At 38.4% G+C, this 14,927-nt stretch overlaps 1 protein-coding gene across 8 annotated transcripts; it reads left to right on the top strand.

Moving 5' to 3' along the window:
• Positions 1–722: 722 nt before the first annotated feature.
• On the top strand, positions 723–12,980 carry LOC143860738 (uncharacterized). 8 transcript variants are annotated; one of them, XM_077371547.1, is made up of 6 exons: positions 723–816; positions 1,832–1,924; positions 2,238–2,437; positions 4,038–4,267; positions 11,792–12,040; positions 12,271–12,466. In XM_077371547.1, exons 2-6 carry the CDS (start codon positions 1,833–1,835, stop codon positions 12,409–12,411), a joined length of 912 nt encoding a protein of 303 aa, XP_077227662.1. In that variant the 5' UTR covers positions 723–816; position 1,832; the 3' UTR covers positions 12,412–12,466. The 8 variants fall into 8 exon arrangements, with proteins under 8 accessions (XP_077227662.1, XP_077227663.1, XP_077227658.1 ...); XM_077371548.1 differs by lacking the exon at positions 12,271–12,466 and adding an exon at positions 12,906–12,980 and having other exon boundaries at positions 728–930; XM_077371543.1 differs by having other exon boundaries at positions 728–930; positions 12,271–12,465.
• Positions 12,981–14,927: the final 1,947 nt, after the last annotated feature.

Below are 14,927 nucleotides of genomic sequence, written 5' to 3'. Positions count from 1 at the left end.
GTTCTATCCCATATAATCACGTCACAAGGGGGCGAATGCGTACTACAGGAGAGGTGAAAAATATCATCACCCATCTTATATTAAGAAGAGAGATTTTATATGGTGTAAGGGCTTACAGCAATAAGGGTTGATCAAATGTCACGGGTGGAAGTCTTCCACGGTACAATAGCCTTATTGTTGTTAGCCCTTACACCTTATAATTTATCTTCAAAAGAAACGTGAGAGTGTAAAATGAAGAATTTCATGGTTCGCTTGTGTTGTGACACTGACCTTTTAGCTTTTCAACGGACCTTTTTCCTTTTCAACGTGTTGGGTTCATGGCAGGAAGTCACTTTCCGTCTGTGTTTCATTAATTCTTAATGCATACGTTGTCTCTCGATGTCTTATAAAGTATGTTTTTTAACGCATACGCATATGGCACATACATATACAATGTATGCACGATATGTGCAGATAGAGAAAGATACCAATGTATACAGTGATTCTCATTCACACGTGTATGATGAGATATGAAAAGCAACAACTAATTAGCTGTCGACGTGTGGTACACGAAAGGGCCCATCCAGAAGTTGACACCAGCCTCAGGGGTAACCAGGTAATCCATCTAAGGCAGGTAAAATTTGGCCCACTCATGGGCTGCCACCTGTCTTGAGGTAGGTAATTGAACTACCTCAGGCTCTCATATAAAAGGCCTCCTAAGGTTCAAAGTTAAGGATCGAATCCCCAAGAGTGAGAATTCCTAAAATTATCTTTTCTCCCTTTCTGTGCCCATTACTAATTTGAGTGTCGAAGGACCTGTCCGGAGCACGACTCAGGGTTGGTTTTCTGACAGGTTGCTCCCTTGCGCATGTCACAGTTAATTAGCTAATTCGGACTACCAGGACTCGCCAGATCAGCTCCTTCGTCACTGCCTCATCTGTTACTAATTCTGTATGGAACAAATCCATACATACCATGTCACACAGCGAGGAGTAGTTTTACAAAAGGCTAAGAAAACCAAAAATAAAATAAAATATCCCACTAGAAAGTTGTTGTTAACGTGAGGAGAAGTTATTTGTTTTTTGAGGAAGTCTAAACTGAAGGAGCCTTGAAAAAACAGATGTGAAGCCAATGGGAATGGGAGAGCCATTTCACCTCTATTTTGCAAGGGCTCCCTTCTGTTTGGAATCCCTCTTATGTTTTTTTTTGGGTCGTATCGTTATTCTTCTTATAGCCACCCGTCCATTTGTTGGATACCATACAACACGCATAGTAAATCTAATCGAAAATCATTCTGAACGATCCTAGCCGTCCAATTGCAAATGTTCCTACGTACGCGACACGAGCTGGCCAAAAACTGACATTGACAGATAGACCGAAGTACAAAAAATACTTCAAATAGAGATGACCGTTCCAGTTCATATTTCATTGCGGGAGCTGATTTCTTCGTCCCCACTGTAGGATAATGCGCCCCACTTTTAAAATGAATTGGGGCAGACTTTAACGATTCTTGACGTCAAATCACGTACCAAGGGGGCGCATTACAGTGGGGCGAAAATTTCATCTCCCTTGATTACTTCTATCTTCGTGGGCCCCACACAAAATCCTCCCCACTAAAACAAAAATTTCCCCTTTAAGATTGAAACTTGTCTGCATCAGAGGTTAGAAATCTCATATATTCTTCTCTCTCTCTCTCTCTCTCTCTCTCTCTCCCTCTCCATGATATCAGTTCCCTATATCTAATGGTCTGGTTAATTTACTACTCTGTGTTTCTTCTTCTTTTTCTTCTTTTTTAATTTGAGATTGCTCTTGTTGATTAGTTCTTGATTCTTACCTGGGTTTTTTTTATCAGTATGGAAACTATTGGGAAGAGGGTTCTGATAACGTCTAATGGCGATGAGGTTTCACGGAATATTGCTTACCACTTAGCAAAATGCGGTTGCAGGTATTTGTGTTTGTTTTTCATTGTATTTTTCGGTGTACAATTCGTTATTCCATTGACTTGTTTTTTTTTATTTCTTTCTTCTTGTGGGTTTCATCGAGCTGCCTTTTTCAGCTTTTTTTTTTTTTTTTTTTTTTGTTATTTCCCAATCTGCCTCTGTTCTTCGGTTGTTCCTTTGTTATTTGGGGGATTTAATTTGTTTTTATTATTCATGTATTATTTGTATATTATTTTTGGTGGGGGTCAATGGTTCTTGTTTTTTTTTTTCTTTTTTAATAGGGTTTGGTTTTTATTTAATTTAATTTTTAATGTTTAGGTTAGTTTTGATGGGAGATGAAACGTGCCTTCGGAGTGTTGCGGCGAATATAATGGATTCTTTGAAGGGGATTAATCCAATTGAAGTGATAGGATTGGATTTGGAATTAGTGGAGGAGGCCATCTTTGATGCCGCAGTCGATAAGGCGTCGGTACTTCTGGGATCATTGGATGCTTTTGTTAATTGCTATACCTATGAAGGTATACCCTATAATTCAGTTCTATATGTACTAATGCAGGAGTGATTATTGCCTACTGTTAGTAAGTTGACCAATTTGTTACAATCATATATGGGTTATGTATTTTAATTCTGAAAAAATCCTTCTCTGAAAGAAGAAGGATTTTTGTGTCACTTAAGGTTTGCTGCTAGAATTGATCACCACCTCTGTCAGGAAATAATCCTGATTTGAATGCCATATAATGATGACCTGTTAATTTTCACCTGACCTGATAGTATTCTGGGCATTTTTGGATCTTTGGATGCAAGCATGCTTCCATGGTATGCACTTAAATTTTAGAAGAAAATGTCTGTAGATCTTTATAAAATTGAAAAGCCAGTTTGATTGTGGTAAAAGTCCAAGTGGGAGGATTGATTCAAACAGTCAGTGTCCACTTCAGGTTGTGCGGAGCGATTCAATATCGCTTGCTGGATTCGATTAAAAGATTTAGTCGATTCAATAACTCTGTTTTAATGCTTAAAATTCCTTTTTTTTTTTTTTTTTTTGAAATGGTGAAGATTGAATTAATCAGAAAAGGGGAATACCCCTGCGACTGAGGAGGTCAATAGAAGAAGAAAAGAGAAAAAAGATCAACGTACAAGAGAAGAGCCCTTAAGGGAGGAGAAAGTAAAAAAAACCTCAAGCCTTTCCCTGGAAACCCCGGCTCTGACTAGCCAATCTGTCTCAGAATTTGCCTCTCTTTTACTATGCTGATAAGAGATGGACGATCCTGCTACTTGATCCTGGATCTCATCAATCCAGTGCACGAATCTCCAATTGAGAAAGACTTCCCTTCAGCCACATAATCACGTTTAGGGAATCCCCTTCAACTAGCAGTTTAGCTAAGGAACCACTGTCAATTATCCTCAGCCCATGGAGGAACACTCTAATCTCTGCCTCATTTCAGTTCGCCGTCACTGTTGGGCCAGATAAGGTTAGAGACGTCACCCCTCTATCGTCTCTAATGAGAGCTCCCACGACAGCGGGGACAGGGTTATCGATGCTCGACCAGTCGAAGTTCGGCTTTAGCTTGCCCAACTTAGGCGCTTGCCACACACTAGATGAAGGCACAACTTGCTCACTGCTATTGATGATTTCTCTCTAACTGTACCAGAGGTCATGGGCTGATACAAATAGTTAAGGTAATCACCTTGATAACAATAAATTGTGATTTTTTAACCGAGCCCTTAGACACCCGAGTGTTCATTTCCTTACAGAGAACCCAAATAGAAGCTAGAAGCACCACTCCCCAAAGAGTTTTGCCTTTCCTCCGCCATGGCATAAGAAAACAACTTTCCAGCATATTACTCAGTCTCGACGGGAATACCCATGATATCCTGAATCTGTTGATTACCCTGCACCAAACATGCTTAAAATTCTTGCTACTAGTATTAGAAAGATGTCAAGGTTTAAGGTCTGTCCTTTCACTCCTTTGTAAAAATCAGACTTTCTTCTCTTAATTGGAGGCACTCATGGAAATATTTTTGAAGGATCCTCCATATGCATATACTATTTTTTTTGCATTGGTGTTCATATTAGTTAAAAGTTGAGTGACCTCAGTAGCTTCTGATGATTTGGAACAGGGAAGTTGCAAGATCCTCTCCATGTGGCTGAAGATGAGTTAAAAAAGATAGTGAACATTAATTTTCTGGCAGCATTGTTTCTTTTGAAGGCTGTGGGTAAAAGAATGCGAGATTTCAAATCCGGAGGCTCCATCATTTTTCTGACCTCAATCATCGGTGCAGAAAGAGGGATCTACCCTGGAGCTGCTGCATATGGTTCATGTTTGGCTGGAGTAGGGCAGTTAGTGAGGGTATGTGGATTTTCCCCTTCTTCTTTCAGATTGCATTTTTGACCGATGATGCAATGTACTTGATGACTTATGTATGCTCTGTATATAAAGTTTTAACATATAGTTCCTGTTAGAGATTTGATAGATAGTTTGGCCATGCTTAGTTTACTTTTGAGTTTTCATAATTGTTAAAGTAGAAAAGATTAAATAACGCCATCTCCAACAGCTCAAGCTTCTGGAGTAATTGGTTGTTTCACATGGTGTTGGAGCAATTGCCCTGAGTTCAAAACTCCTTGATATTAAAATCCACATGTAATGGCCAACCCGAAAGACGGGCCACATGTGCCACGTATATGCGAAAGAGGGGCCACACCTGAGGGGGAGTGTTAAAGTAGAAAAGATTAAATAACTCCATCTCAAACAGCTTAAGCTTTTGGAGTAATTAGATGTTTCGCAATAATGTATCAATATTATTAGATTCTATTTAATATAAAACGAAAAAGGAAGGGTCAAACCAAATGATATCAAGTACATGACTCTTCAGCCTAATTATCCGCAATCGTCCAAAGTACGCTTTTTTCAGAGTATTGACTGATTTTGCAGAAATTATTATATGACCTGGGAGTTTCTTCTCATTGTGAATTAAGGATTTGGGATTATCTCTCCAGGTTTGTAACTGGAACTACAAAATTTAAACTTCAGTCTGAGATCATGATCATTGTGACAGGCATCTACTGAAACTGTGGTTTGTTTTTTTTTTCTCTGCCTTGATACTTGTCAATTGAGTGTTGATTCCAGAGGGAACTATTACACAGTTGCTGGAATTTCAGTTTCCAGTCGATTTAGCTGGTACAAATGTCCTTTGATATTTAAATTTCTAATGCATGAGCACACTTCAGTAGGTCAACGATTTGGATGCTTGCAGCGACATTGGGAAGGTCTCTTTCCTTGGTTGAAATATTAGGATACGTGGCTTTATGATGCTACTCGATTATGTGAGGTTCTCTTGGAGATAACTGATTAGATACTTTGGGATGATGTGCCTCTATTGATGTCAGAGTAAAACCTGGGTTTCCTCACTGTTGAAGAAAATTGGCATCTATTGTTTGGTAGACTTGGCCAATTTTGCCCCCATATCTATGAATCTATGACTATTTATGGTTATGGATCATATAAACAAATTCATACTTGCACAGTTGGTAAGATTTGTATAGTTGTAAGAAAAAACTAGGTTAAAACCTGTTGCACCCGGGGTTACTAAGCCCCCTAGAGAGAACACAGGCTTCCCTGGTGGTCTCCACACCAAAAACTTGCAACACCAAAACGGAGGTTGTGTCCATAACTCAATTGGAAGGTTCTTAATGCCTAATCTTGAGTTTATGGGTTCAATCCCAGCTTACCTATAAGAAAAGTGTATGGATCACAAATTACCATCCCATTTGTATAGGTAGGCTTCGTTGGTTCATTTCTAGGGAATTTGTTTTTTTCTTGTTTACTCTCCATTGGTATGTAAATGCCATATAATAAAGAACATGCCGTGTCACCCATATGAATATTTAACTAATCCATTATAACTATTTCCATTAGACTGCCACCATTTGTATTATGATATAAAATTATGTATATTTGTAAACAATGTTTTTAGGTTGCGAGTCTCAGTTGATATTGGGCTTTGGATTGGGCCAAAATGTCAGTCTAGTTTCATGCCTTATGTGGATGGTTCTATTCTTTTACTTGGGGTCTTTAACAACTGGGTTTGAAGTTGGGGAGTGTTCCCACGTGGCCACGCCCTACCTTGGATTTTTGTAGACATTAGAAAAATCTTTGGTGTATTTATGAGATCTATAGAGGCACAGTTCATGTTGTTACAGTTTCGTTGTATCTTCCTGTGACTAGAAACGTACATGCTACTCTTATTTAGCAAAACCTATCATTACTCCCTATTTATTTTGTGTCATCTTTCAAAATTCCTGGTTGGAGTGCAAAATCACTTTAATATGGTCTGATTCTGCTTCCAAATGTGAACAATCAAACAGAGTTGTCGGTGTGGGAAGGTCTATATACTCAAAGGAGATCTTGCTAGAAGGATCTTGAAGGGATCCAAGCAAGCTTTCTTCTCTAAAGTTGAAATGGTCATGGAGATTGATTAATGTGACAGACAAGTTACCGAATAAATATTGTTGTAGATAGTTAGGTCTTGGGCTAGGGGGACAGTGGTGAAAATGCTCCTAAATACCGGATCATAGTAATAAGTAGGAAGATTTCTGAATTGTATCCTAATTTTCGCTGCAATCACATGAACTCAGACTTGAGAATTTGAGTTTGATGTGAATCGCCTGAGTCGCCTGTTACAGTTCATGTAAGATGCAAATGTTCATTTTTTTTGTATTCTTTTAATTTCTGTTGCTCCTAAATACCTAATCATAGTAACAAGTTGGAAAATTTCTGAAGTCTATCCGAAGTTTCGCTGCAATCACATGAACTCAGACTCGACAATTTGAGTTTGATGTAAATCACTTGAGGCGCCTGTTGCATGTGCCACTTCATTTTTTGTTGTTTTAAATTTCTGTTGTTTTTGGTCAACATTTGGGCATATCAATATACTATGAAATCTCTGTCTTGATATCCTATCAATCCTTATTGAATATCCAAACCACTATTGAATTTCCTAAGAATGATCACAAATTGGTGAATGAATGTCTCCAATTAGAATTCCTAGAAATCTCTTGGGAGCCTAGTTATCGATTCCTTTCTTGTGGGAGTTTCATTTTGCTCAAGGATTGGAATGCTCCTTTGTTCCATTCTGAAAAAATGTCACAATCAATGGATTTTTAATAGGAAAATATTCAAAAAATAGGAAATGTGTAATATAATATAAGAAACTATCACATCAACCAAATTTAACAAAAATGTGTATTTTACTACTTAAAACAACTACTATATGCCCATGCAATTAGCTATTGATGAGGCTAATTAATATATGAGGAATGATAGATGCAATGGCATCCTTGCATAAAGTGCCGGAAAAGGGCCCTTGATTGGATCTACGTCATTTCCGGTGACCTTTTAAAATTGGTTGAGAAAGTAAAATGTGTAGGTCATTGCCACCAATTCATGAATTTGGTTTTGGCGATTACCATTAGTTATACCAGTGTGCTGTCTCCATTTCCTTAAGAATGTAATCCTATCGGGATGTTTGGGGAACAGCTTGTCCCCGCGCATTATATGCTGCATATTATTCCGAATAAAATTTCTGTTATCTTTCAAAAGAAATAAAATAAAATAATTACAACTATGTTGATCAGTTGGGAAATGTGGATGGAACAATGCAGCAGACGAATGGAAGGTAAGTATAATTCTGTTCACCGAATAATCAGCTTGGTTATGGAATGGATCAGAAGCTTAATGCATAAAGTTAAGCCAAAATTTCCTGCCAACATGGAAACCAGTGAGTCGATATCGATGGATTGGACCCGCATGATGAACTCTAAAATTAATATTGATGGAGCCTCTAAGGCTCTAAGGGCAACCCCAGGACATCAGGTGGCATGTGTATCATTCACGGTGGAAATGCAACATTGTGTTAGCATTTTCGCACTACTATGGAAGGGGACACTAACATGCATGTGGAATGCCAATTCTTCCTTGATGGGTTGATCCGAATCTTGGAAGAGTGGAGGTAGAATCCGATTGAAATGTGCTTATAGATTTTTCTAAAGAAAAGGATGAAGTCCCTTGGACACTTGTGTACCTTTGGCATGAAATTTTGAAGCTCATTGGAAAACTATCCCCTGCATTCATTCACTAATATAGAGAGGGGAACATAACAGCTGATGCACTTGGTAATGCAGCATGCAAGAACAAATACAACAAGCTATATTACCAGCGGAAGGATGTCCCTAACATGCAAGAGAAGACGGAAGGTGTGACCGTTTGGGTATCTTAAACATTGCTATGAAAGGGAGGGATTAAGTGTATTAGTATGTATAGGCCAGAGGCCTCCGCTATGTATCTTAAACATTGGAAGGATGTTCCTAGTTGCCTCTGCTTTGTATCTTTGGTTTTCTCATCAATAAATTTAAGGTGCCTCCCCGTGTCCCTGGCTAAATGCCGGGTTAAAAAAATACTTTACCTGGACCTAGTTTAGTTTGGTTGCGGGTGTTGAGGAATCTGTACGAGATTGCTGCTTGAAGCTCTTTGTGATGGGACCTTGCTGCTGCTTGAAGCTGTTTAGATAGATTTCTATGCATTTTAGTTTTCTTCTTCCAATACTTTCTTTCATTGTTTTGTTCTTCTTTGTCCACTAATGAACTGCTTTTATTTTTTTGACCCTTTTTTTTTTTGAATTTTTCCCATTCTTTCTTTTTTTTATATGTCTCCTCTATTGGAGTTTTATTTCCCCCCTTTTTTCTTTGCTCTTTCTTCTTATTCTTGTTTAAGTGACTGATTTACTCCCCCCCCCCCCCCCCCCCCCCCCCGCTCATAGTTATTTTCCCTTCTTTTTCTTTTTATTCTCTTCTTCTTCAATAGACTGTTCCAATCTATATATTTTCCCCTTTTCTTTTCTGGTCCGTAGATTTCGCTATTTCTTCTTTTAAAGGACAACATTACATTTTTGTTTTTTTGCTGCTCAGCAACTCTATTAATGAAAAAAAAGAGGTACACTAATTCGTAAACTTCGTATTTGTTATTTTTTCCTTTCATGTGATTGCACTATATTATAGAAATATATCTTCTTCTTGTTTTTTTTTTTTTTGAATGGTGATAAATATATCTTTTTTTATTTTTTGAGAGGGATAAATATATCTTCTTTAATTGCATGTTTGATTCTTTGCTCTTTTATAGAACCGTGTTATATTTTTTTTCTCTTTCTTATATTCCAATATAAAATTTAAATTTCTTCTTCTAATTAAACAATTGATGGACTGCAAGTGGATGCCCCCATCTCTAGTTGTGTCACTGTTTCAGATTTTGGGGGGTTGCCATGTTCTACACTCCGTGTCCATGTCAACATGTGACACTCTTGTCCGATCTATGACACCCTTGTCTGCGTCCATATATCATAGACTATTTTTGTGGTCAGCCACACCTTGAGAAACAAATAAGGGAGAATGAGCGACAAACAGTTTGTCAACCCGAGAGATGAGGCTGTCATGCCAAAGCTCATCTCCTGCCTGTCCCCAACAATTTACTAAAGGATAGCATGTGAGGAGGGGATGACATAGGTAGCCGGTGGAAGGAGTAAGGGGGGCGAATTTATCATTTCCCTTTTTATATTGGCTGTTATACACCAAAAATACGCTCATATTTAGTATTTCAGTAAAAAACGTGAGAGGTATTTTCGTATTATAGCAAAATATATTTAGACCGACTTCACTGTCGGTGTTTTTCAGTTGTCTCTGGTGAAATAAGGGTTGTGTCTGTCCCACATGAGATGAGACCCAACGAACCCACCCATAACTGCCCATAGATCATAGACTTTGTGTGGTTAGGATGGCCTAAAATCAACCATCCTAACCATGTGTTAGGTGGCATTTTGGCCGTCAAATCTGGGTGTTGCATGAACATATTTTTCATCGCATTTGGTGGATCTTATTCATACAGATAGCATTGCCTGGTCAGAAATAATTTTCGGCAGGGAGTCCCCAAGGCAAAGCTCCACCACATGGATGGTTAGGTTAATCATGTTGGTGCCAATTGCCTAATGTACAGTATAAACTATGCAGCTCTGGAGTATGATATGGGATACATTGATCATTCCCTTTCTTTCCAATTTTTTTAATGTATTGGTATGGGGAGTCATATCTCAGTTTCTAGGTTTACCCTATTTCTTTGTTACCTCGAGTACAATAGCTTCATAGCTTCGGGAACCAAGTTAATCTGATTTATGAGAGCTGTTTGGCGGGCCACCCAGTTTGATACAAAATATTGCTTATTGCTTTTCAGAGTTTGGAACGGTAGGGCGATTAAAGCCTTTTTTGCCAGTCCCAATTATTTTTCAACCCATTACCACTCTCTTTCTAAAGTCATAAGGCTCTTGAATCTTTTCCTTTCGCTACAGAGGTAAAAGCTGTTGTAAGCTTAAAGATCTTCTAGCTTCATACAAATCCTTGTAGTCATATCGGTTATATACTTCCCAGTTTTCTCCGCCATCTATTCCCCTTTGTGCCAGTAATTGCCGTCCTTCACTTATGTAGGCTACTTGCCCAAACTCAATTTTCTATCCTACTTGTCGCAAACTCTGCTATCTTTCCTGGTTCTGCTCAACTTCTAAGGCCATGCTTGGCAACGATGAAATGTTTTTTCATGGAATATTAGCTTACCAAGTATTGAGAGAAGGGCAGGGCGAGTGGGAGAGGGATAGAATTGATAGGGCATGAGTAAGGATATGGTGTGAAATGGAAGAAAAATAAGGCAAACAAAAACTCTCTTTTGATTAGAGTTTTTCTTTTCCCTGTTTTTCAGCCACTTCTCACCCTCTCCTCAATCATGGAAACTCAACTCTCTCTCTCTCTCTCTCTCCAATTGGTAGACTAATATTACATGGAAAAAAAATTCATGGCTGCCAAACATGGCCTAATTGGACGCAGAACTTCAGTTCTAGAATTTCACCTATAGTATATTGTTTCTAGGTTTGGAATCCTCTATTGGTTTAGCTCTTCATCAGCATCCAATGCTAGGTTTTATTCAACAGGTAGACTTATTATCTTTACCAAGTGATGTGATTGTGAAAGTGAATCTGCAGCTGTTATGAATGACTTGTGTTATTTTTATATCTGTCCATTCTAACCTCCACAAATGGAAGGGTTAGGATGATCCTATGGAGCTGATTTTTTGTGCACACCCTATCTATCTTTGGACCATCCAAATGAATGCTTTGGATCATCTAAAAAATGTTGGCCCAGATGATTTTTTAATGGGCAGCGCATATAAGCTATCTGTGCTTGAGCGCAGAAACAGTTGTCCCATATATAGAGACACACACACATATGTATGTATGTATGTATGTATGTATATATACATATACATCACTTACATATAAACACACACACACACACACACACACACACACACACACACACACATAGGGAAATGATTTCAGCACAACTATATTTTGATACATGCGCTCATGTATCTTGTCTTTTAGCATTTAATTGTGACGTAAGTGCTTTTTGGGGACCATAAAAACCCTTTTACAGCTCTTTAAATATAAAAGACAAGAAACATGAGCGTCATGTATCAAAACATGTTTTGTTGAAATCATTTCCCACACATGTGTGTGTGTGTGTGTGTGTCTGTGTGTGTGTGATACCTCAGATAGCTTATCTAAGCGATGTATGTATGTATGTATGTATGTATAATGCCCTTCTAAATCAAGTACGCCCATCCTGCTAAATTCATGTGGTTGCTATTTTGCCACTGAGTTTTATGCTGCAAATATCTGTTAAGAAAGTGAACCTGATAACTAACTTCATTCTGGTTCTATATTACTTTCTGTTTTTTCACTGCATTATCTCAATTTATACCTAATGAGGCAATTTTCAGATGTCTGCTATGGAGATTGGAAAATACCAGATAAGGGTTAATGCCATCGCCCGCGGTTTGCACCTGCATGATGAGTTTCCATTGACAGTGGGTAAAGAGAAGGCGGAGAGGTCTACAAAGGATGTGATGCCAATGCATAGATGGCTCGATGTGAAAAATGATCTGGGTTCGATGGTTCTGTACTTGGTGAGCGACGAATCTCGCTACATGACAGGAACCACCATTTTTGTTGACGGGGCCCACTCTCTGGTAAAGCCCCGCATGCGTTCTTTCATGTGATTACAACTGCATTACATTTTTTATAGACAAAATATGTTTGACTTGTTCGTGTGAATTACACTAGTGATTAATAAATTTAAAATTTCCTTTTCAATTGATTGTCCTTATGTTCTGAATCTTCTCAAGGTTACAGTTTCCTTAACTACAGCTCTCTAATACCTACACATCAACAATCAAGATCTGTGATGTGTAATTTTCAGACGGTGGCCTGTCTCTTGTGGGACCCACCAAGTGGACGGTTCAGATCATTGGGCCCATCGATCAATTTAATGGTGGAGATGAAATCATGCCCCACCTCAGTCAAGCTTGATAGAGAGCTGTCACCAAATGAGAAGAAATGAAAAAGAAAATAGAAACATGAGAGCAAAATTTTCATCTGACGGCTGTACTACAGCTCCGCCGAGCTACAGTGTGAAGTGGATCACTGTGTATATTGTGAGGAATCATGATCGGATCAGGTGGGCCGAGACTTTGCTCGATCGATGGTTTTTTTTTTTTTTTGGGTTATGGCTCATCCACTGTTGTACCCAAAATCAATGGTCCTAACCACGTTACACATGTGAGATGAATAACTAAGTGGGGCACGGCCTCATTGTAATACAGCCGGCATATGGGTCCCAACTTTGACTGATCTGAACCGTCCACTTGATAGGCTTTGCTTTGGATCTCTTATGACCCCCAAATCAAGCAGATCATCTGATCCTAACATCCAATAATGTGCAGTTTTTATGGTTGAAAGATATGCATCATTAGGCATAAGTACATGGTGTACGCTCTTATAGACTGTTTTTGGATAAAAAATCAAGGGTGGCACCCTGATTATGCATAGCTACAGGTGGTTGTGCTGAGTAAATTTTCGCTGCTCATCTCCTTGGGGTGTTTAATTGCAGAGTGAGATAAGATCTTTTTCTGGTAAGTTCTATCCCATATAATTTCAATCCTTCATGAACTCTTTTTATCTTCAAAAGATGAGGATAAGTGGAAGCTCTACTTCCCTACCAGAATTAGTTCCGAGTAGAGCTCTACTTGCTTACCAGAACTGGTTCTCCTAATGCATATATAGTTTCTACATATTATGGCAGAGCTCTGTTCCATTTAAGTCATGAAGTTGTAACTACAAGGAACAGGAGCTCCATTACATTATGGCTTGGTTTCTGCCATTCATGGTGGGAGACGCTCCATTACATACTATCAATACAGCCATACCAGTCTTCTGCTTTTGTTAGACAATATGTCGTAAAATGCAGTATTTGTACTAGTTTTTTTTATTATAATTTTGATTTCATGATTATTTTTGGGTAATTAAAAGGATTATGTAATGTGATATAATTATTATGGAACAGTGTAGGAATAACATACCCATGAATATCATTTCGTTTTCATCATTTGTTATTTTGTGCTTACAAGATCAACTAGATTGCACCATATTAGTTGATTAGGACGCCTTGTTCTTAGCGGCTCTTCCTCTTTTTGTTTATGGTTTGTAGTAATAAAGTCGTTATCTTTCAAAAAAAGACCGAAAGTGTGATTTCAGGGTGCAAGTTATTTGCAAAAGTGATCAAGAAATTGAAAATCTAGTAAAAAGTTGTTAGAGATTGGCTAGTTAGCTGTATTAACCACTATAAAAGTGATGTAATTTAGGAAGGGAAATGTTTTCAGCACTACTAGATTTTGCTGAGGGCACTCCTCACTTTATAGGCCACAGCCTAAATAGGTTGTGCCCCAAAAATCATTTACATAGGTTAATCTTAACCCTCCGATATGAATGTTTGAGGGTTGAACCTAAACCTCTATAGATCGAGTTTATCCTAAGCCTACTTGGATTAAAGATAGAGTTTGAATAGGAGAAGTATTTGTTTTCTATAAATATAAATATGGACTTGTGTATGTAAAATCAATCCTTGGTTCAATAAAATTTCAGTTGATTTTTTCTCTTATTTTATTGTAGTTTCAAGGGATAGACTGTCTTTCTTCTTCTTCCTAGGTGAGACTGTGATATGCCATTTTTATTTCTTGTTCCTTTTGATAGGTGCACCCGTGTTCATTGTAAAGTGAAAACCCTTTCTATTGATGCTAGATCATTGGGTGTATTTATTCACAGTGGGGTCCACCTTGGAGATGCTTCTTGAATTCTTTTCTTCACTGGGCTGGGCCCCTCTTCTAATATATTTTTGTTTACCCTTTTACACTACTAGGAGGTGGCCCAAGTAAGAAAAAGGGCGCATATATCATTTCCCTTCTTTAACATTGATGCTAGATCTTTTGAGTTTTTGACTTTTGAGTGTTGGGTCCAAGCTGGATTTTATGGGCTGTTGTAGAGGGAAATGACAGTAGATTACCTTAATTCATCTGCACTGTTGTAGACAATCCCCACCGTCGAAACAAAATTTTGCTAGCCTTATTGGCTTTTAGACGGTTAGGATCGCTTTTCAGGATAAATGAGGATTGATCGGACGGTTGAATCATTCTGAGCACTAGCCCCACAATGGACGATGGGCGTAAGTTTGTTGAATCCATCGTTAGGATTGTTTGATATGTGTAATTCTTTTTGAACTAGTTGTATAGTATAGCCCATCCAAAGTTGGCCCAATTCTCGTGGCCCAATTCTCGAGTGGGTTAGGCTGAAGAAATTCTCCCACGTTGGGCCCACAAGATAAACAGTTGGGATCATTCTGAGTCGACTCGGATGATATGATTAATTGGGTGCCGAGTCGGATAACTCTTTTTTTTGAATTGAATGCAAACTCAGGTTGCTGAGGATTTGAGCGGGAAGGAGATCAATGCATTGTCACAGCACATTAGCAATCTTCTGACTCCATCAACTCCATTTTTCTTCAATACCCTGTACTATCCATTT

Source organism: Tasmannia lanceolata, unplaced genomic scaffold (genome assembly GCF_043159265.1).
Source record: "Tasmannia lanceolata isolate RefF3 unplaced genomic scaffold, GAP_Taslan_0.1 ptg000037l, whole genome shotgun sequence".
NCBI lineage: Eukaryota > Viridiplantae > Streptophyta > Magnoliopsida > Canellales > Winteraceae > Tasmannia > Tasmannia lanceolata.
This window is presented reverse-complemented; position numbering and strand designations above follow the sequence as displayed.